At 42.5% G+C, this 22,458-nt stretch overlaps 1 protein-coding gene across 33 annotated transcripts in view; it reads left to right on the forward strand.

The window, feature by feature from the left end:
- MAGI1 (membrane associated guanylate kinase, WW and PDZ domain containing 1) overlaps positions 1-22,458 on the forward strand; it is a 359,200-nt gene that overhangs the window by 307,495 nt on the left and 29,247 nt on the right. For all 33 annotated transcript variants that reach the window (XM_075095718.1, XM_075095720.1, XM_075095721.1 and 30 more), the window contains 2 exons: positions 12,580-12,611; positions 20,180-20,396. In XM_075095718.1, the coding sequence (XP_074951819.1) occupies positions 12,580-12,611; positions 20,180-20,396 (249 nt within the window). The remainder of the gene's footprint in view (positions 1-12,579; positions 12,612-20,179; positions 20,397-22,458) is intronic.

Raw genomic sequence — 22,458 nt, forward strand, 5'->3', positions numbered from 1 at the left:
TTCATGATGTGATTACACATTTCAATTATTTTAAATAATTATTTTTAATAAGGTCACAAAAGGCACACCTTTACTTTTAATATTTGTGGCTGAAAATGTTCTCTTAACCTTGTACCTAGAAAGTACATAAAGTACTTTTATCAAAAAAAGGCAAAGAAAGAAGGTAATATTTGCCACTTGAAATCCATTTGTCATTGAAGCCTTGTCTATGCACAGTGATCGACTGAAATAAGCAATTCTCAAATACCTCTCCATTCTGCACAGATTCTATTCATAATAAAAGCAACATTTTGTCAGAATAATTTCCCAGCTTCCCAAGGGACTTTTATTCTCGGAGTTGCGTCTGTGCTGGGACAGGAGGGGGCTGTTTCAGAACAAGTTATTCTGCAAAACTACTGTGCTGTATTTTTTGGAGTCACTAAGATCTAACATTTGTTTCAGTGAGAACATTTGCGTGTCTTATTGATGCATTTTGTGAATTACCTCAGATTAAAGAGAATTAATATTTTCCTTTTTTATTTTCCTTTTTTTTTTTTAAGGTCAGTCTTCAGGTTATCCAAAAACATTGTGGTTAGTTTATGTTCAGTTACAAGAATTAAGCTGAGCAGTTTCATGCAGGGTCAAATGTAGAGTTTCCCTTCAAAGCTTTCACAATTAGTGCTCACTAGCATCTTTCTTCACCAGAACGTCAAAAATAGGATAAACCTTGAGCCTGATCTACATAACCCCATCTACCTGTCAAACGCCCATCAGTAGCGACCTGGGTCTTACCTCCACGTAAAAGCAAAGTCTGTAGTAAATTTCCTGTTCGTGGTTCAACTGAATGGAAGGTGTTTGTGGGGAGCGATGAGGAAGGTGGGATTGGAGAGAGGTCTGCACCCATAGTCCCGCTCATTTGGTCCTTGACTCAGTGGTCTTAAGAAGGTCCTTCTGATACATCTAACTACAACAAAGATTTGCAGCAATGGAACAAAATTACAAAGCTCTAAAGTGATAAATCTCTTAACTCTCCTTGGCTGGATGGACCTTCCCTTGGTGTTCCAGCGATACTTTTAGCATGTGAGGGTAATTAACCTCTGATACTTCCCATGGAGAAGAGTTAACTCCTCCTTCTTGTGCTGAAAATACATGCTAGAGTCTACTGCTCTGGACCTGATTGCTCTTTCTGTAGCCTAAAATGAAAGGAAATATTTTTTTTTTCTCTCTATTTATTCTGAGTTCATGCCATTGAAACATCACGTAGTAATATAAGGATATGTGCCTCTTTCTTTATGCTGCTTGCTGCAGCTTCAGGCTCCCCCCAGCCAGGGTAGAGAGAGTTACAAGATCCTTTAGACACAGTGGGAAAACTTTACAAACAGTATATCATAACACATTATACTGGCAAGCACATTATAACAGTATAATTGAAATCAAATTGCTCTTTGAGATCTAGAGTGTCAAAATACAGTGCTCAGGCATAAATGAGCAGCAGCATTGAGCATTAAGTATCTGAGCTTAGTGAAATCCACAGGTTTCAGAGGATGTTGCATCACCACTCCATCCTTTCTGCCCCATCACAGATACCTTTATCAGTCTGAATTTAATAAGCAAAATATTGTCTTTGTACTTGCTTATCGAGATCTTGTCCCCCCATGGAAATGAAGTTTTCCCTCCTGCCCTTACCAGAAGTGTCAAAAACAAAACCAAACAAACAGAAAAGAAACCACACAAAAAAAAAAGCGCAACATCTCACAGTGTTGGAATTAGGGCTCTTTTTGTTGCTATCCCTAATGATGTAAAACCATGGTAATTAGAGCTGCAATCAGCTATTCAGTGCAGACTTGAACTCTCTTGAACAACCACTCACTTCTGTTTACCCTTTAGGCTTGCAGTTAAGAGTGAGTTGAAAGTCATGCCACTTAAGCATCTAGCTGCCAGAAAATTTCAAACTGTCTTAGCAGCTGCTGAATTAAAGAAAAAGTGAGTCCAAACTACATTTAGGACAAAAAGCACAACCTGGGAATCATCTGACCGTTACCACAGAGCATGTTTGCCTGTGCCAAAGCTTCTGCAGAGGGAAGAAAGATTCACCATTTCCAGCAGTGTTTTCAGTTCTTAATACGGAGAGAGCAGAGCATTATACTGAGGTCTTTGTCCCGTGTTCAGATCCGCAGGAACCCCGCTGAACCCTGTCTCACTGAGCCCAGAGCTGCCGGGACTGATCATTGTGCATGCCACCTTTATGGTTGGTTTTCTTACTCTACTCCCCAGCCCAGCACGTTGTGGCAGCTTCGCTCACCCAGGGCAGAAGCAGAGCTAATTCCTCTCTGCCATCTGGTGTGCTCAACCGACCTCTACGTGTTTTGAAAAATTCCATTTCAAGTCACCTCTTTTTTCCTTGCCTTACCTTCTGTCAACCACCACCAGCTACCACAGCTCCCAGTAGCTTCTACTCAGGTATCTCCCATCAAACCTGTTTGTTGACTCTCTCAGCAGTTTGTCACTCAGTATAGGTTATTTTGAGCTGTACACTGAAAAATACCTGATATTGTAGTACCAATAATACCATCCAGAAATAACAGGTGGGGGATATTTTTGATAGCTCATAGGCACCCCTCACTAGTTAGTAAACTATATATAAAACATTTTTAAAGAAATATGTCCATGTGTAATGCCAGGATTTATTTTTCAAGTTCATTACTTTGTATTCCAGGGCTATTACTTTATAATTCCAGAGTGATGGATTTCCTGATTAAATTGGGAATTTCATTTGGCATTTAAAAATCTGTCTTCAATTGTTTCCTCTTGTTTATTTTTGTTACTATTTCTTTTAAAGAGATTTGCCTGGGAGGAAGGGTATCAGATTAGTAGAGTTTGTAAGTTGGTCTGCAAACTGCGTTAGAAATGAAGTGAAATGTTTTTAAACTGTTTTGCAGTGTTGCTTTTCCATTTTCTGAAAATACAGAATCCTAGTAAAAATACATTGCTAAAACTGATGACTTATGTGCAGGGAAGGAACAGGTCCGGGGGAACCTTTAGTTGGGAGTAGCTGCATCTTTTTTCCCAAACTGCGAAGTCACTCTTTGTCATTCTTTTCTCTCTTAAGTGGAGTTATATTCTAACAAGGCCAAAAAAAGCTGATGAGACCTTAAAGCAAGTTTGGTGTCACATTTACTATTCTCTTACAGCCTTATTCTGATTAGGGCCAGAGCAGATACATCTGCAAGAAAAGATGAAATAAAGGAAATGTTACATGTTTTGATATTTTTAATAAGAAGTTTGAAGTTCATACCCCTTATTGGAATTGCTTATGTGCATGTATTTAAATCCACTGTGCAAGTTAATTTTCCTCTAAACAGCTCCGGAGTGTTAGATACGCCTTTTTGGGGCAACGCTGTGTATTGTTATGCAGCACCATACACTGATCACTGGTAATTGGTTTTGTAAAGCAAGCTAGCAGGAACTTGTTTTCTCTTTGTGATAAAAATAAGCCGAACTTAACATTTAAAATCAGGTCATCTTATAAATAATGTAATATTTTGGGATTACATAGTGTTTTTCTCCTTCAAAGTGCTTTACAGGTGTTAATCTTAGTGACATTAACCGTTTGTTTTTGCTGATCTGAATTTGCAAGGTTTGGGATAACTCTGCTTACCAAAAACATGAAGGGGCAAATTTTGATGCTGCTGAAGTCTATGGCAAGGCTCCCATTAGGCTCCAGGAAGCAGCAGGGTTTCACCAAGGTCTTGGATGCCTACAAATGCCTGTAGCCACAAAGGGTAATTGTTGGTAGCTTGTTCGGACACCAAATAGTTAGATGTGCGTTACTAATGTTCATACAAATAGTGCATTCGTGGGAACTAATTAATTAGCATTACCAGGTCGTGCAGGAGTTTCACAATACAAGGCATCCAGTTGAAGTAGTAAGCGACAAATTCAAATATCAACCTCAAAAAGCCCAAGCACTTAAAAATCCTACGTTAAGCTTCCAAAATTCCAGATATAAAAGTACCACATCAGAGTTCTTTCTGTCCTTTTATTTCAAGCCTCTAATACTCATGCCTTTTCTAAACCCCAGGAGGCAAAGAAACTCCAAATAAAGCACTTTGTCATATGAGCACCCAAATCCAAAAACAACAGCTTTATAATATTACAGTTCTGATAGTAAAGGAGAATTGGCATCGCTGGTATGTGGACATTTTAATTGCCTGCAGAATTTCCAGCTCTTGCTGGTGTGATACATGCAAAGTGCTGACACTAATCTGTTAGTCATTTGAGGCACAAGTGTTTTCTCCTCCGCTACCCTTCATTAACTCCATTTGCACTGATTCTCTTCTAGGAATGAGTAAGGAAATGAGGAGATGCCTGTGAAATCTGCTTTTTGGTTCAGCATTAGTTTTACATCAGTTGCCCTGCATTTTCGTGGCACCGTGGCCTATCTATGCTATAGGTTATGTCCCCCAGATGCACGTGTCATCTGAGCTCCAGAGCCACTTGGAAGGGTAAAACAGGGTGGAACAGTTGCTGATTCATTGCTTGGCATTTTGTTACACATTTTGCATTAATTTCAGGGGCTGAGGTAATTTTCTAAAATTTTGAGATATTTCACGAAGCGTGCTTTAAGGCCAGGAGGAAACATGTACTTTAATTATTCAGGAGGTGAGCAATTAACATATTTGGAATAGCAAAATAACGTCCGTTTTGTGTAATCTTGCATGCTGACAGCACAATAGAGGCAGTGTGCACGTTGTGAGCATGTCTGCCTTTCTGTGGCAGGGAATCTAGATCTGCTTTAAAATCAGTAAGAAAATCAAAGCATTTGTTGAACGCTGGAAGAAAAAAATGTCTGAAATCTTCCCATCAGGATGTTTTATTGCATGAACCACCTTATCTTGCAGAAAGCAGTAGGCTCTTAGATGAGAACAAAACAGGAGGTTGCTTAGCAAATGAAAGATGAGAGCTCTGAAATTCTTCCTAAAGCCTTTTTTTTTGTCCCTAGCTTGAGGTTTTGAAAGTTAGCTTTTTTTTCCCCCTTATGTTTTGATTTGGTTTTGGTATTAAATGCTGAAGTGGTGTAAGTGGAGCAACTCAAACCCACACAGTGTTGTTTTATATCAAATGTGATGTGATGTAGCACAAGGTGGCACAGCAGAACCTAATACTATGCATTAGAAAAGGCAGATTTAGCCAGAGATGTGCATCCTACATCTTCGTCAGGATTTCCACAGTAGAAAATGGAGCAGACTTGGAGCTGTGCAGCAAGGAGGGTTTTATTCCACCCAGTTTTCCCTCCTACCCTCACAATCTGCCTGTGTGACATTTTGGAGTGCATGTACTTGTAAATAACCAGTTTTTATCAGCCACGTTGCAGGTAGGTGCGGTGGCTGCTGCCCTCATTTGGCATTATAATAACCAGTCATAACAGAGTTAATGAGGTATCAGAAATCCAAGAAAGGTCTTTGTTTATGACTGTAATTAAATACATTTGGGGAGTCATTAAAAGCAATAGCAGGTGGGCAAAACTGGGGAAGAAGGATGGCTTTGTAATGGACCAGTCAATGGTTTTGTTCTGAGACAGGTTGCTTTTAAATATCTATCCTCATGTCTCTAAGTCTCTCTATTCTGAATTTAATTTATTTTTCCATTCTGCATTGGGATTTTATGTTTATTCATTTTCATGTTTATTATTTCATGGTCAGATGGACTTATTTTTGTGATGGTGATAGTAACTAGGACTATACCAGCTCGAAGGCCCTGTTAAAGCTGTCTTTTGTGCTAGAAGACCTGCAATGTACCATGAGTTGGATGTGAGAAGTTGGCAGGGTTTGTAGACCAGACAGATCTGGTAGAGAAGGCTGAGCTCCAGGGATATGACACAGCTGGCTGAGGATGCTGGGGCAGGCCAGGGCCCTGTGGCTGGGAGCACATGAAGGTAATGTTGGTAGGGATGTGGCAGGTGAATATCAGTCCCCAGAAGTTTTGACTCCATCCTTACCCTCAAGGGTTAGTTTCTGAGATGTACAGGTACATACTCGGACATATGTTGAGCTACTGATTTATTTTAATAGAAAATTGTCTTTTAAATCTAATAAAGTTATGTTTTGTGAAAACATCTGCAAAACCGTTGTCCTTTAATAAAGATTTTCTGTTTTAGCGTGTCATGTGTGCATGTACACCCCCCAGGTCTGAATCTGGCTAAGCATTCCATAAATATTAGCTTATTATTAAGTGTTGTTATTTATTAATAGCAACATAAAACTAATGCCAAGAAGGCCCTATTTGTAGGCATCCTCTTTGTGCAGGCTGCTCTCCAAAGATGAAATACAGGAATATGCCATAAGCCACACAGGTTTGAGCTTGTGGATTTACACCTTGTAACAGTGCTGTGGTAAGTCTGAAGACAAACACCCTTACTGGGCAGGGTAAATACAGATGTGACAGTAGTGAAATACGATCCTCTGTGCTGAGCTTGGAGTGGCACATCAGATTGGCCTTGAGGTGCTGCTACCCTTCGGTACCCACATGGCCATGCCACGGGACAGGCAGCTGAGGAGTGGGGGTTTGGGACTGGACATCTTCAAAATCGCAGCATGCCTAAATAAATGAGATGTGCTCTAGAAATAAAGCTTGTAAGTCATGGATTTTGTGGGCTTGTGGAAAAGGGTAGGTACCTCATGCATATCCACACATGTATGCTTATGCATATGAAAAAAAAATAATACATGTGTTCACACACACGTATCTGTGTAAAGAGAACAAGGGAGTTACTAATTACTTTCCAGTCCTGGTGTTTACCTTCTCAAACTCATGAGGTTTCAGAAATTTAATGTCTATGTACATATTTGTTTAAATATTAACAGAGATTTTCATCTAAGCATATGACTCCAACAGCTCGAGCTTTAGGAAAAACTCTTCATTTAATGAGCTTCAAAATAAAAATATTAGAACTGCTGACATACTTTCAACCATAGGTTAGATGGGTAATTGTCACACTAATTCTCAATCTCTTTATTATCTTATAGTCTTGGCATTACCATACGTATCCTGCTACATAGTTAAATTTATATTGTTGTAGTAATTAAATAGATTTTATTAGCCTATATCTTCTTTATCGCTTCCAAAATCGATTCTTGTTTGAGATGCTGAAAATATGACTGAGACTTCAATTACGAGGAATTCTTTAGCATCCTGACCAAGAATAAGTAATAGAGGCTGATACAATTTAACATCTTTAGAGCACCTAGAACTGAAATTCTTGTTAATGGCAGTAATACGCTATGCCTCATTATGTTTTGCCAGTGCCAGTGGGTTAATAATGCCTGAGATGGTCTCTTGACAGCATCGCTTTCTTAACATTAGCATTGAACATTAGCATTAGAAACATGGTATTTTTCACTGTATTTGGTAGTTACCAAACTTGATTTATGGCAGGGCTATATTCCTGCAGTGTAAATTATTCGCTTGCTTAAAGCTGGTATTGCATAGCTAATTTTTTTGCTAGTGCAGTGATACTCTTGTTATGCAAATCACGATGATGAGCAGAAAAGTTGGACAGGGACAGGGTAGGGGTTTTTTTCTTGATCGTGCTCCTTATGGCTGTGTGAAGCCTTGCTCCTCTTGCTGCAAATTACTCTGGCATGTTTTCTTGTTCTTTCTCCAGTGGGGAAAAGACAAAGTTCCATCTACTTTTTTGGACAGTATTTGTCCTTTATTAGAAATTCTTTGGCAATGAATTATACAGAATCAAGGGGATTGCTTTGTCACCACCAGCTTCCCCTCCCCTGTCCCCTGGCGACACTAATGGCCATTAGTGTTAATTATTTAGAGTTCCTTGTTTTTCACACATAAATAAGCCATCAGTGTGCCACACCAGGTATATGGTTGTGTACCCCCTGACTGCAGTACCCCTCATCTTTCGAACTTTCTGTGTTCTGTGATACAGCCTTGGGTTTTCATTCAGCGCAGCGTAAGCAGCACTGTTTAGAAAGCTTGTTATTTTCATTTTTTCCAGACAGGAACATTTTCTCTGTAAATGTGAACCTTGTGACACAGTCTGAAATGTTTCTGTTCTTGTGTTTTTATTCATCTCCTGCTAATTTTCAGCTGTTGTGCATTCTGGGCTGCAGACCATGTAATGGCAAAAACAAATGGATAACCTTTTCACCTAGGCTCACCTGTAGCTTTTTTTGCTGTTGGATGTTGATGGTCTACAGGGTGTCCTGATTGGAAGTATTAAGCAGTCATGAGAAGTAAAGACCTAGATACAGTTGTTCTTCCCTTTCATGTGGAAAAACACCCAAAACTGAAAAATGTTCAGCACTAGCCACAATATTGTAAGCAATAAATAAGATGATACATCTGGCATCTAGCAATTTCAAGCGCCTTTGTCCTATGGGCGGATTATGCAAACTGGTACTGAATTGTTCCAACTTCAGTTGAAATGCCATTGAAATATATACTTTTCTTTTTGTCATGGAGGGGGAAGTGTTCACGCCAACTGGCCTTCACATAACCGAGCTGTTCGGGTGGGTTGATGGGATGACTCCTGTGGTGCCTAGAGATAGGTCTTCCTTAAGATTCAACTTCTGATCATTTTGATCCAGTGTCTCTAAAACACAGGGCTGTAGGACAGGGCATGATGTGTCTGGTGTCCATCTAGGTAATTTTTGAGCATTTGTGGCCTTCTGAGCTCACACCAGAGTTGGGTCCAGGCTATGGTATGGTTTTGTAGTCGCACATTGCATTCGATATATGCTCATCAAAACAGAATTTGCCATGTGTCGTGATCTTCCCATGTTACTTTTGTCACGTAAAGATTTGTGAAAATGTTCCTGTAATAACCAAAGACCACTGTGTGTTAGAAACAGCAACGCCTGGGGTCACGGTGTTGTCCCACGGGTTATTCCATGAACTCATCCTAGGCAGGGTTAGGAGGCTGACAGCTTCTCAGCTCCAAAAGTTTTACCACACAAGACTGCAAAATTACCTCATGCCAAATGATATGAAATCACCTGGGTTGTGGCCTTACTTCATGGACCGCATCACTTGCAACGTAATGCAGTGTCACGCAACAGAAACACTGCTCCTGATGGGCAATGCCATCAAGAGTGCTGAAGTCATGGTACAAAACTTGCTTAATGATTTGTGGTTTTTCCCCTATGTTACAAAACGTAGCTGAGCAGATGGATGCAGCCAGCTGTACACAGAGCTTTAGGGAGTACTGGGGAGAAAAGAGAGAGGGTTTTGTTAAGATAAATGTAATAATCTCTGTGATAATTAGTTTAATTTAGATCCCTGCATCTGACTCATTTTTGACTAACCTTGTATGAAGCCTTTCTTGCCTTGCTGACGAGTCTGTGAATTCAGTTTGATTAGAATCCTTTTTTTTGTGCTTGCGGATTGCTCACTGATCACTGATATTTTTCATTAAGCAGTTGCTTTATTACATTGTTTTTTAGAGGGGAGTAATTTGTGCTTTCTAATTAATTTAATTCCAGGCACATTTAGTAAGCAGCAACAATGAGCCCATTCAAGGGGTTTTAGGTCATATTGACATTGTTTACCAGATGTGCTCATTTGTTTTAAAACACTGTTAACTCTGTGGTGACAACAGACCCATTCGGTTGCGTGACTCTTCCACCGTCCCTAATCTGCACCTCCAAGACCCCCCAAAATTAGAAGATGCATTTCAAGTACTGGTGAGAGATGTCCATAGGCATTGAATCGGTGAGGAATTGTATTTCAAGCAGTGTCGATATAATCTGTTACTATTCCATTATCAGATTTAAGGGCAGAACAGTAGAGAAGCCTTTTGGCTTCTCTTAGCCAGGGATGTGAATATCATTACTCCAACCACTAAAAAACTGGACAATGCCAAAGAGATGCAAACTGGGTGTTAAGTCCATGCTTGGCCCGTTTACCTCTGAAAAACTTGCAGTGAGGCTTCAGGAGAGAACGGAGCAGCTGGGCAGATGAGCATACCAAGCAAGGCATGGCATGAGCAGTGGCCTGAGCAGTGGTGGGTCATGGTTAATGTAATCAAAAGGTGAATGTTGTCATTCATAGTTGTCACCATCCCAAACTCATAGCCAAAGGCAATTGTTTTTGCCAGAAGCTTTTTGATAAAGCTCAGCGTTTTCTTGCTAGTGATGCTCCCAGGATTTGGGGGTTATTCAAGCACTTCGTGTTCATTGCTGTTAAATGCTGTATCCATTCCATCATCTGAGCATGAAAACTACATATGATACATATCATTTGCTCATTTGGCCTGCTGCGTCAAGAACTGGAGTTTTTAAAATGAGGCCCTAATTAGATGAATAAATAACATTTTTACAGAAAAATGTATAGGCACATTATTCCCCTGGCTATAAGGTTGTCCCGTGAAAAACTACCAACATTTTTTAACATGTTCTGCAGTCACTTATTTTGGTAAAAAGTCAATTACTGCTTGTTCTGCAGCAAAGCCTGGCACAGAGCAGTGACACTGTAAGATTCATCAGCCTCTGAAGGACCCACCAAACAATGGCCTTGATGTGTTTTCCATTATTTTTCAACTGTTTTCCATCTTTTTTGGATTGGAACAGCCAAAATTAATGACAAATGTTGAGGGAAAGGTTTGTTCAGTCATTCATACTTAGTAAATTTTAACGTTTAATGCTTGAGATGCAATAAATTGAATTCTGGTACAATTTTAACCAACAGCCCAGCTGCATCTCAGCTCTATTTTTTGCAGTGAACATTTAAATTGCTGTAATGCCTTTTCTGGCTCATGTTTTTCTGTTAAGGGTGCGTGCATGCATGGGGATCTGTTTTACCTATTGATTTAATAGGAAAGAGCATCTCTTGGAAAGGGAGAGTAAACGTGTGTGCATGCATGTGGAAGGGGAGAGAGAGGGAGGGAGAATCTCTATCTGTGCGTTTATCTCTGTGATAAATGATGCCTGTTAAAAATGTGACTTGCCATGAACGTTATTAGTGCTTTCCTCTTTAAGTGTATTATACAAACACAGTCACCGTCAGCAGAAATGAAGCTGCAGTCTTGCTTGTTTAGTTCAAACAGTTTTGATGTTTCATTGTCCCTCGATCAATCAGTGCCTGGAGGGGTATCAGCTATTGGCTGGGAATGCATCAGAGTGACATGCAGAGCACAGATATTCCTCAAAAGCTGGAAATATCCCATTTAAAATACTCATTAGTGTTCGCATCCCAGTCTGTGAGCAGGCAGCAAAGTGAGCTCTGTTTATCATTTTTAATTGTGGTTCTTTTCTATTCAGAACTAACGTCTCCCAAATTACCTTAAAATGAGCTTCTTCCCAGACAGATTTGTAATTCACTTGCATCACTTATTTTATTCTCTATGTAAAAGTTAGATGAGGGCATGGGTTTTAGCACAAACAAAATGCATAAAGTAGAAAACATAATGCGGCATAAATGCCACATAAATCACATCCTAAAGACAAAAGCAGATTTCAAACATCTGAATTACTGAGCACTTAATGTGGAGTGTAATATCCTGTTTTGGTTTATGTTTGTTTTCTGGAGTGCCACACAGAGAAAAATATGGGGAATTCCCTCTCCTCCAACACTGGAGGAAAAGGAAGGTGATTTGCAAAATGCCCAGGAAAGAGCTTTTCCTGCTTTGTAGGTAAATCACTGGCCAAGTGTCTCCTTTGCTGCTGGGAATTGAGCTATATGCAGGAGTAGTCAACAGAAATCCCAGTTGAGTTCTCTTGCTCCTGACAGAGTGAGTAAAGGGCTGCTCCAAAATGCAAAATTGTCCTTGAAAAAACCTCCTCTGGTGCACTCCCAATTGTTTCTGCCTTTGCATCGACTGTGACCTGTGTAAGCCCCCCCTTCCCCAAGCTCCCTAGCATCCCCCCTCAAGGGTCAGGACATTTGCAGCACTGTTGTTAAGCTTCAGCTCTCTGAAATTGTAGCGAACAGATAAAATCTCTAGCTTCAAAGATTTACACTTAGGATGGACGGGAAGGAAAACATGTGTTTTCTCAGTAACATTCACATTTTTAGGGATAAAAGCTTATTCCTCTCCATGCTTTTATTTTCCTTTGCCCAGCCTGTGCCTCCCGGCTCAAGCCAATGCACATTTTCCTTTCAAAAATCAATTTCTAGAGAAATACTTTTCAAAAAAATCAACCTGTTTCCCCTGCGCCACCACTATTGGTCTGATAAAATCGCCGAGCCGATTGCGTCAAAAGGAAATAGCCTCAGCTTAATTGTAAGCTAAGTCTCCCATAATCCAGGGGAGCATTTGAGATTCTGCCCAAGCACTGGGTTTCGGCGGCCGCTGAGGGCTGTGGGTTTCTCTCCCAGCCTCCCGGCTGCTGCAGCACAAGTCAGCATAGCTAATGCAGATAGAGCTCTCCCCCCGCTCCCTCTTCCCTGCTCCCGTCTCTCGCTCGCTCTCCCTCTCCCTGTGCTTTGATTCGATATGAACAGACTGGTAACTCCGATGTGAGAGCGAAAGCTGACATAACTCTGCAGATGGCTACGTTCGGATGATACACCTAGGGATTTTTCTTTAAGGGAAGGTAACGTTTAGATGCTAATGTTTATTTTTCCCTTGTTGCCATTTTTCAGGACTGCCGGTCCCAAAGAAGAGCCCGAAGTCGGTAAGCACTTTTCAGCTACTATTTTTGTCTGTTTGTCTGCTTTGAAGGAGAAAGGCATGAGTTCGGGTTGTTTCCTTTGTGGGTCTCGATTGTTTTAAGTTGTCTTTCTGTTGCAACCGTGATTACCTTGCACGGCTCCTGCTGCATGGGGAGATGAAAGAGGAATGCAGTACAGAAGAGGGACTTGTTTGCAAATAAAGCCTCGGGTTTACAGATCCTCTTCCCTGACAGATGAGCTTCTCTGTCATTTAACTTACCAAAAAAAAAAGCTATTGTTTCCTTTTGGAAAGATGGGAGGCTCCACCTTCTTGCCAAATAGCAATTCCTCTTGGGTGCTCATAGGCACCAACCTTTTCCATTAACTCCCTGAGTTTTCACGAGTACCCTCAGCTGAATTATTAACCGAATGGGCAAGCATGCACCTTGTTGAGAGAGACAAAGCGTGAACAGAGCATGACTACAGTTCCCGGGGAATACAGTTAGCTGTCCGAGTGCTTGCTCTGGAGGCATTTTCGTACTGAGCAGGGTTGTGCTGCAGGTGTGAGATTCCTTATTTGAAAAAAAACCACAACAGAATATTATTTTCTTGTCCCTTCTGATCCTATTTCCATGTAAAGCTGTTACCTGGATGACATGTTAGTTAATAGCGTGGAAGCCATGATCTAAAGTATCATTAAAGCTCCGTGCATGATATTGTGGATGTGGAAGAAATTAATTTGCTATTTGTATGCAACAAAAAGAAATATTTTCTTTTTAAAGAAAAAGGAATACTTAAAGCCTGAAAGTTTCCAGTTATCTATTAAGAGGAGGGGAAAAAAAGATAATTCTCTCCCAATAGCTTTGGGGAAGCAGAGCGAGTGAGGTCTTCACCGTGTTGTAAGACGGTGCAAAACTTCACCGACAGTCCCTGATGGGTGCCAAAAACTGCAGCTGGGCACAGCCGACCTCTCTGCAAGCCTGGGCAAGAGTTTTATGAAGGGGCTGAGCAGAAGGCTCCTGCTTTTAATACGAGTTCTCTGTTCATCCAAAATAAAGCCCTGAAATAATTAATGTGATTCTGATGGCTTAGGGCAGCGCTGATTAAAGTCACGTGAGCCCGGGCCTCTACCATTGTCAGCTCGCATTAATGTTGAGAGGCAGAAGTGTGGGGTGTGCTCCCTCGCAGATCACAGGCATGTCAGACCCTGCGCGCTCACTTCTGTCATACGCTGAGATTATTTCTGCCCTCGGTGAAACAGAAGCAAGTGTGTAAAATACGTACGTGTCTGGCACGTTCCTTTTCTCTGCCTGCACGTTTTTCCCCAGTTGGAGTAGGAGCGGCTGCAGTCGGTCCGGACTCTGACTCCTGTCATTAAACCAGCCCCAATCAATGAGTCTCGGTCTGTTCAAAGCGTGGAGGCTGCCATGTGGAGGCTCCTGCTTTGCCACATGCACATTCAGCATCAGGTAAAGGGGGATCCTGCTGTGTTGGACACCTCTCTGGTCAGCAGTGATGCGCCATGAAAATCTGAGCAGCATCTAAATCATCCATGTCAGGATAATCCTGCCTCGGTGAACAAAGAGACTGCTTGCAAACAGGTGTAGCCCTGCAACAGCAGCTTTCTCCCTACTATTTAATTTGAGGAGCTGGTCAGCCCTGGGATAGCAGTCCCATTCTCTCTTGTGTCTTTCCCGAACCCCTCTCACCTTGCTTCACGGTCCTTCCAGTACTTTTTACTATGACCCTGTGAGGTGCTGTTGGCTCTAAAGCACAGGATTCACAAAAAGCAGAGCTTCCTACTCCCCCTGCCTGCACACCAGATCGTTTGCATCGGCAATTAGCAGCAATGTTTTACACTGCTGCATTGTGCGGCAGCTTTAATGACGGACTGCTCCTCGCAGGGGCAGAGCAGAACGCGTCGGAGCCGGCGCAGCTGCTCCTTCATTCCCAGGCATCGGTGACGGGCATGGGTTGAGCACAGAAACCTGGAGCAAAGTGCCTAGGGGGACCTGTACGCAGAGGAGGAAACTGTCCATGGGGATGGATTTACATGAACACCAGAGCTTGTGTGGCCGAGGAAATGGTCAAAAGCTAAAAGCAGTGGTATTGCTTAAGACCTTCCTTCCTTGGTTTAGTTGCAGGGCTGGTGCTCGGCTGTGGGGTGAGGGGAGCCCAGCCATCTTGGCCGTGAAGATTCCCACTTGCTCTTGTCCTGACAGGGGAGAGCCAGGCCTGCCCCGCTGGCACGTTCCCAGCTGGCACGTTCTCGCTGCGCCCTGCCCTGGCATTTCCCAGGGACAGCTTGCTGCACTTGCAGCTGTTGGGTGAATGTGGGTGCTGCTGGCTGAGCTGTGTGCCCATGGGCTGTCCGCAGCGCTGCACGGCGCCTGCGGGGCTTGGGTTGAACATGCCGCCCATTTTCCCCTCTCTCTTTGCCTCACACAGAGGGAACGTTTTCCAGCACTCCTTGGTTAATAAATTAGCTGCAGTTAGAGGACAGCGCACATCCAGGACCGGAGCAGTTGGCCCAATCTTAACTTGTGCTCATTCTTTGTTTCTTCTGCTGCATTGGAGAAAACACAGGCACAGATCTCCATCCTCTTCTGCTTCGCTCAGCACAGTGACGAGCCCTCTCTTGTTACCTCGTATCCTTTCCCAGAGCCCAGACACACTCCCGATTTACTGCCAACAGCTGTCTCTTTCTCAAACAAGCCCTATTTTTAGCTACCAGCCCCAATCCCATATTCCCAAAAGGCTGATTTCAGGCTGTTGGATACCTCCCGGCTGGGAGGAGGTGTTCTAGTTCCTTGGAGAGGTTTGTTAGTGCTGGGGCTGGGACACCATCTGGGAATATTTTTCTGCCTTGAGCTTAGTTTTCCTGGGCTGTGTTTTTCAGCCTGTGTGTATCTTCTGATGAACTTTGCTCTTCTTCACAGTTTTTAAGGAGAGTTTTTCAACCTTGGTGGAAGAGCCAAACTAGTAAAAAAAAAATAAGTTTCCAGCCATATGTGGGACTGGGCACTTCCAAGTCCTTTCTTTCCCTTTTCCTGCACCAAGCATATGCTCACAGCAGTTCTCTATGTTGCTCGTTTGTTTTCAGTTTCCCATTGATTCTTCTCTAGATGAAAATGGATAACATTTTTGTGTTGACCGTCTGGCGATATAAATTTTCAGTGTGCAAGTTCTCTAGTATAGCAACTTCCCCTGTAATTATCCTGGTATAACATGGATGAAAACAAATGTCTTTTTTTCTTTTTTTCTTTTTTTTTTTTTTTCTGCCCATGTTGCTTGCATCAAAATACTCCACAAGGGGGCAAAGATTCCCATTTCCAGCTCAGTTTGCTGCTGCTGCCAGTACCAGCTTCTCCAAAATGCTCCAGAGCACAAAATCTGCAGCTAGATCATCAGGAGACAGGATCACTGCAGGGGGAAGAAAGTGCTAAGCTCTTCCAAAAATCTAATTTTTCTTTTCGGTGTAAATAAATACATTGTCAGCATAGCTGAATTGTAGCCAAATAATGCAGTTCACATGTACAGCCTGTCCCTGACAAGAGACTTGCCGTGTATTTCGGGTGGCAAGGCAGCACTTGGGGCTCTGCTGAAGCCCTGTTTTTGTCAGAAGAAGTAGGTTCCATAGCATGAGTGTTTGTACAACACATCCTTCTTCATCCAGAGAACATTTTTCCCCCGCCTTGAAATGCAGTGGGAGGAAACCACAGCAACTCTTCTTTCTTGCAGTTTAATGCCTGGAGAATCCCATGCCAAAAAGCTTTGGTGTCCGTTCGTGCTGCAGGACATGCTCCCTGCCACTGTAGCCTCTTCTGCTGCGGGTTTCTCTCTGCCCAGCACAGACATACACAACTGCTGCTAATAATTAGTGTCCCATCTCTGCCTGCAGCCACCTCTCAGCCATGTCATGGGCCTTGGTTGCTTTAGCAGTCACTGTAAAAAGTAACATTTAATTACTCGTTCATTTAGCATGAATGTGACAAACTGGTTTCCGCGATGCGGGTATCTGTAGCATTTTCTAGGCACTTGGAGCCTTTTGTAAGCAGTTTTCCTCCTGTCTCCTTTGGAGGCACAACAGCTTCAAGCTCCGGGGCTCACATCGCCTTTCCTGTTTTCTTCCCATAACCAGGGGACGATGTAGTGCTCAGTGTGGGCTCACTCAGCCTCTCTGCTGAGGGAGAAGCTGCCTTTCAGGTCAGCAAATGGAGTGCCTGTGGCTGAAAATGGGGGTTGCACAGTGGAGGGAAGAAATACTGGAAGGCTGATGTATGCCCAAACCCTGACTGCTGCTGCCCCCTCTTCTACAGCAATTGGCCCCACAGCCACACTCAGAAATCTGAGCCATGCTGATGTTCCTGCTAACCTCACCCAGGCAACTAGGAAAGACTTTCTTGCCAATAGTATATTTTCCTCATCTTGTATTTTGCAAGGATGAGCACTGCAAAGTTTCCACAAGGGCATAGGGAAGCTGGCACAGGCCATGCATCTCAGACCCAGGGCTTGGGTAGGGCATGAGAAGCTCCAGCTTTCCACATATTTATTTTGTCATGGCTGTAATACAGTAACCAAGGTGATTGTTTTTTCCCATCACCCGTATTTAAGTGTGCAATCTGCCTAAATGGACTCAAGGTAGTCACAGTAGTCTTGATTTCTAGCCACTTTTGGTCAAGAGTCTTTCTGGCAAGCTATTTGTGCTTATCAACAGCTCTGGAGAAGACCACAGGCTCTGGTGGGTCAGGGGTGCTCTTGCTGACTTGGGTAGCTCAGTGCCCCATGCTCTTGTAGCTACTGTCAGAAGTCAACACGATTCATCTGATCTGCTTTACTTCACACTGAAAAACATGATCAGCATCTCAGGGTGAGACCTGAACTGCCCGCTCAGCAGCAGTCTGTCACCAAACAGCCCTGTGCTCATCTGGCCCTGATTTAGCTGCTTTCCTGCCTGTGTTTGAGCTGAGTGAGCCGGGCAGTCAGACCCAGTCCCAGAAGGATAGGCCCCAAAGCTTGGAATGAGGCAGGAGATAGAGACGCCATCCTTCCGTTGGTGTATCATCAGCTCAGATCTCTTGGGAAAGCTCCACCTTTGCACCAAGGCACATACTTCTTCATCTGGGCAGCCCCCATTGCAGGAGCGCCACGGAGAGCACGGTGGTCAGAGCCCTGAAAGGCCTGATGATGATGATGTGCTGAAGCTGCTACAGCACATGTAGAAATTTAGCCCCAAACCTTTTTGGCCTCATCTGATGATGTGAAAGTCGATTAATATTTTCTTGAATTAATTTAATTACATATATTCATGTTTTCCATGACTGTGTTCCCCTTTCTCTACCCCTCTCTTCAACTCCTAAGTAGACATGTTTCAGGCTTTTTAAAAGAGTTATTGTTTGGAAAAACAACTGTTCCTCTGAAGAAGTTCTCCCCTATTTCTTGAAAAATGTCTGTGTACTTGCAATTGCAACTCTAGTTTAATTAGAGGTGGTTTTGCTTGAGATATGCTGACACTTCCATTTGCAACCCAAATACGAAACAGAATTCATAGGTTGTTCAATATTTAGACCTTTCATATCATAAAGTGATAACACCTTTTTAAAGTTCAAACTTTGTTTCTTTTTAGATCAGAAAGTTTTCAAAGAGTTCTCAATGTTTCCCCAGGAGCTGAATAAAGCTTCATACTTTATTCCCTGTACTCCAACTTCTGTAAACCAGCTATTTCCAGTGAGATTGGCCTGAAGTTTCACAGGATGCTTGTAGTTATTTTAGTAGTTTGGCCAAACAAACAAAACAATCCAGATGGCTGGACTGAGAGTTATAAAGTGTTTTTTCTTTTTTTTTTTTTTTTATTTTTAAGTTACAAAGGAGTGATTATCCACAGCATAGATGTTTTAAAACTATTTAATTTAAAAACTGAAGGGCTATATGTGAATTAGCTTCTTTTACCACTTAAAAACCTAAAAATGTTTTAAATTGGTTCAGATATTTGTATTTGAAAGTCTGCAGATGAGTAATCACAGCACGCATGCTTTGTTCAAAATTGCTTTAAAGGACAAAGGCAATTTCACGTTCTAGTCGATCAAGATACCATTTTTTAAAATGCTGGTAGTGGATCAACAACTTGAATGTAAGACTGAGGAGTCAAAGTTATTTGGGCTGCTGGAGCTGGTTTTTTTTCTCAGTGTAAACCTAAAAATATGTGCAACTTCAAAAAAAAATTATTGTTAAGACTGACAAAGAAGGCACTTCTGTATGGCAACTTTCTCCTCTGTAACTAATTCAGTCCTGCTATGATGGAGCATTGTCCACCTGGGGTTTTGCTTTCAGAGTATAGGAGGGGGTCCCCAGACCTGTGTGCACTTCGGCCCCCCTGTGCTGATCTGCTCTGTGTTTGCTGCTGGCTTTTCTCCCAACCCCTGCTTGGTTTTCTGTGGAGAAGTCCCTGAAAGCAGAGACTCCTGTTGCAATGTTTTTGGGTACCCCTTGCCAGCAGGAGTCTTCACATTTCTGTCTGAGGTTTCTTGGTACGAGTGGCTAACCCCTTTTAGCCAGGATATTGTGGATGTTGTAAAAAAACCTGTAGGATGCTATTTTTCTGGCCACCCTCTGCATCACAGCAGCTCCAGGAATGTGCCAGTTCCCTGTGCCGGAGCAGGTGGGAGATTGGACTCAACCTTGATGCCAAACCAAGGTCATCTCAAAAGAGCGTTAAAAAGCATTTGCTGTACAGTCTGGGGAGCTCTTGTTGAGGGAGGATTTTGCTGAGTATTGAGTAGTACAAATCCTGGCAATGCAAATGTGACTTGCTTCATTCAAGCACACCATTGTGAATTTGAGTTAAGAATTATGTACCCTGCTTAGCTAAATATTGAGCAGGCAGAGCTCCTGACATGCTGCTTTTGAATAAGCCTTGGACTTAGGCAGACATGTTTTTTCCTGTTTTAATATGCTCAATTAAAACAAGGAAATCAAACTGCAAATACACATTTTCACGTTTGTGAAGGTCTGCTGTAATCCTGTGGATGCTCTCGGAAGCAGAGACATGAAAGTGGTACTGTGTCGTCCAGCCACTTGTGGTGTGGGGGTTGCAAGAGCTGCAGAGCAGAAGTGATCTTTCGTAGTAAGGGCTGTGCTTGCATCTGTTTCAGAGGGACTGTTTAAGTTTTCACAGTGAAATCTGGTAGTTTTCCCTTTTCCTTGCAGGCTCAAGTTAGACCATAATGTTATCTGAGTAGAAGGTTGTTGAGGTTTTTCTGCCTTAACGTAGGAAAAAATAAGTGCACTGAAACCAGTAACCTATAATGAGATTTAGATTTGTTTCATGTGTGAGATGGAGAACTGCATATTTTTTATGATAAATTATTTTGTTTTGCATATCTCTTTCTGTCAGTGTGCCTATCAAAATCTGTCATCAGGGAATGTAACTGTACCCAGCATTAACCGGTGGCAGCAAAACTGTGATTTATATACTTACTTATGTGCAAGCAGAAACCCTGATCAAAGAAGGGAGAAAAATTGATGGAAAACACCCACTCAAAGACCAATAACCGTCTGTTCTTTCTCTTTCCACTCGCTTTCTTCCTTACAGCAACCACTTGAAAGGAAAGACAGCCAAAACAGTTCTCAGCATAGCGTCTCCAGCCACCGCAGCGGGCACACCGCTTCCCCTGTTCACAGCACGCAGGTGCTGCCGGACTACATCGCCGCAGAGGCGCCGGCTGCGGATCAACCGGACAGTTCTGGGCAGAAAAAGCCAGATCCATTCAAAATCTGGGCCCAGTCCAGGAGCATGTATGAAAGCCGACGTGAGTATGAAGCAGGTGTGGTTGCTAAGGCTACAGCTCTGGCAGCTGCTCTCTGTATATTTTCTTTGCGAAGAACTGAGTCTTTTAGATTTATGTTGAAAATATAAGTCTTCAGTTTGTTATTTTGGTATCTGTCAATGATATCTGCTTGATAGAGGTGCAGTTTCCTCTCTGACGAGAAATGAATTTAGATCATCTCTAGGAAAGGACAAGTAGACCAAAGCTTAATATGAAAACTCCCTTTAAAATTTAATACTATCTTCTCCCCTATTTTTTTTATTTTGCTTTTAAATTAGGCTGAAGGAGAATTTCCAAGTTTGTTATCCAGATCCTAAACTCTTTTTTGAGGTTAAGAGTCATTGTCTGATATGTATAGGAATTTCAGTAAGGAGGGGAAGTATTTAGTTTGCTGAAATTCTTATCAGATGCTTTCCAGTGTCACCCTGGGAAGGAAAAAATCCAGCTGAGCCATTTTACTTTGACCAGAGTGGTCACTTTAACAATACAGATATCAAATGCATATTCTAAGTGGCTTTTATGGCAGTTAATAATCTGCACAGTTGGCTAATAGTTCAGAAGGGCTTTGTCACTGCTCCAAGACTATAAATAGGGTTTCAATCAGTTTCTTCTCTGTAAACAAAATAAACAGGCTGGCTTTGCTTTAATTGCACTGCTGAAGATGATAGAATCAGTAAAAGCTTCTTAAAGAAAGAGTTAAGAGTATTAGGTTCATTTTTAAAAGCAATAGTTACTTTAGTTACAGAAAAGGGAGCTTCAAAGTCTTGGTGCTGTAAGAATATCACCTGGATTTTGCTGTGCTAACTGGAAATTGGTAAAGCCACTATGAAATGAACGTTATCCCCGAATGAAAAATGGTAGGGCTGTTTTTTTCTGACCAAATGAATCACTTTGAAATCTTATGTCCTGGAAAAATTAAATCATGAGTCACAGTTTCTTGGCTGAAGATGCATCTCTTTGGATTGAATGTCTCAGCAATGCAGTTTGTAGGTGTCTCAGCTTCTGTGCACCACTTCCTTCCCTTCCCAGGGATTCGGTGTACTGACCCTGCAGGTTCTTGGGCCAGGTCATGCTGATCTACCGAGAAGCGCAGTGACAGAACTTGCACATGCGTCTCATTGAAATAGGAAAAAGGAGCAAAAGCTGAGGGACAGTGATGCTTCAGCCCCGCAGAGCTGCGGGCAGAGCTCCTCCTTCTCCTGTCCGCATGGACAAGGCTGAGGCTGTCCCATGGCACCAGCATCGCCTTTGCTCAGCTCACGTAGTTCCTGTAGGCACCGTGCTGGCATTGCTTCTGACTCCCTGCAGCTACTTAGCTAATTTCTAATTAACTGTTTAACTCATACTAATTAGTCATTAGTATCAGCTTAGCAGCCCTAACTCCTGGCTGTCTTTCCCAATAAATCCCGAGGCTGAGCCAGAGAAATCCTGAAGTGTGCAGGCAGGCAGTCACCCTTCTGTGTGTACCTCCAACACCATGTGCTAAATCTTCCCTCTTTCCTCGATGGCTGCGGGTATCTTATAGAGGGTTTATCCTTGTCTGTGATTAGAGCCTTTCCAGAGGCCTTTTCACTGTCTCTTGACCTGCTGGTTTCCCACACCCCAGCTCTCCCTGTGCCACAACCCTCTCTGCTTGGGCCTTTTGCTAGTCTGGGATCAGTTATCCCCCCTTCAGCTTCCCTGTCTCACCTTTCTACGGGCCAGCATCTCTATAGTGGGGCTGATCCTCTTCTGTTGCTTCAGTCCTTATCTGCTGCCTCTTCTATCAGGTGAGAGCTACCTGTTTGAACATCAGTGCTTTTCTACCACCTTTTTGTCCCGTTGCCATTTCCTTTCCAGAAGGGTGTTTTCTGAGACTTCTTGGTTCATCGATAGAGGGTTTTTGGAGAATGGCAGAAGTGTGATATGGTCATGTCTCCTTGTAAGCATGTGCCACTAAAAGTGCCCAAGAGCATATGAATTTCCGACCCTAAGCTGGAGTGAAACACATTCCCTGGGGATTAACCTGCACTCTTACTTCGTGACATGGCTTTGCTCTGCCTAA

This window comes from Phalacrocorax aristotelis, chromosome 6, assembly GCF_949628215.1.
Source record: "Phalacrocorax aristotelis chromosome 6, bGulAri2.1, whole genome shotgun sequence".
Classification (NCBI taxonomy): domain Eukaryota; kingdom Metazoa; phylum Chordata; class Aves; order Suliformes; family Phalacrocoracidae; genus Phalacrocorax; species Phalacrocorax aristotelis.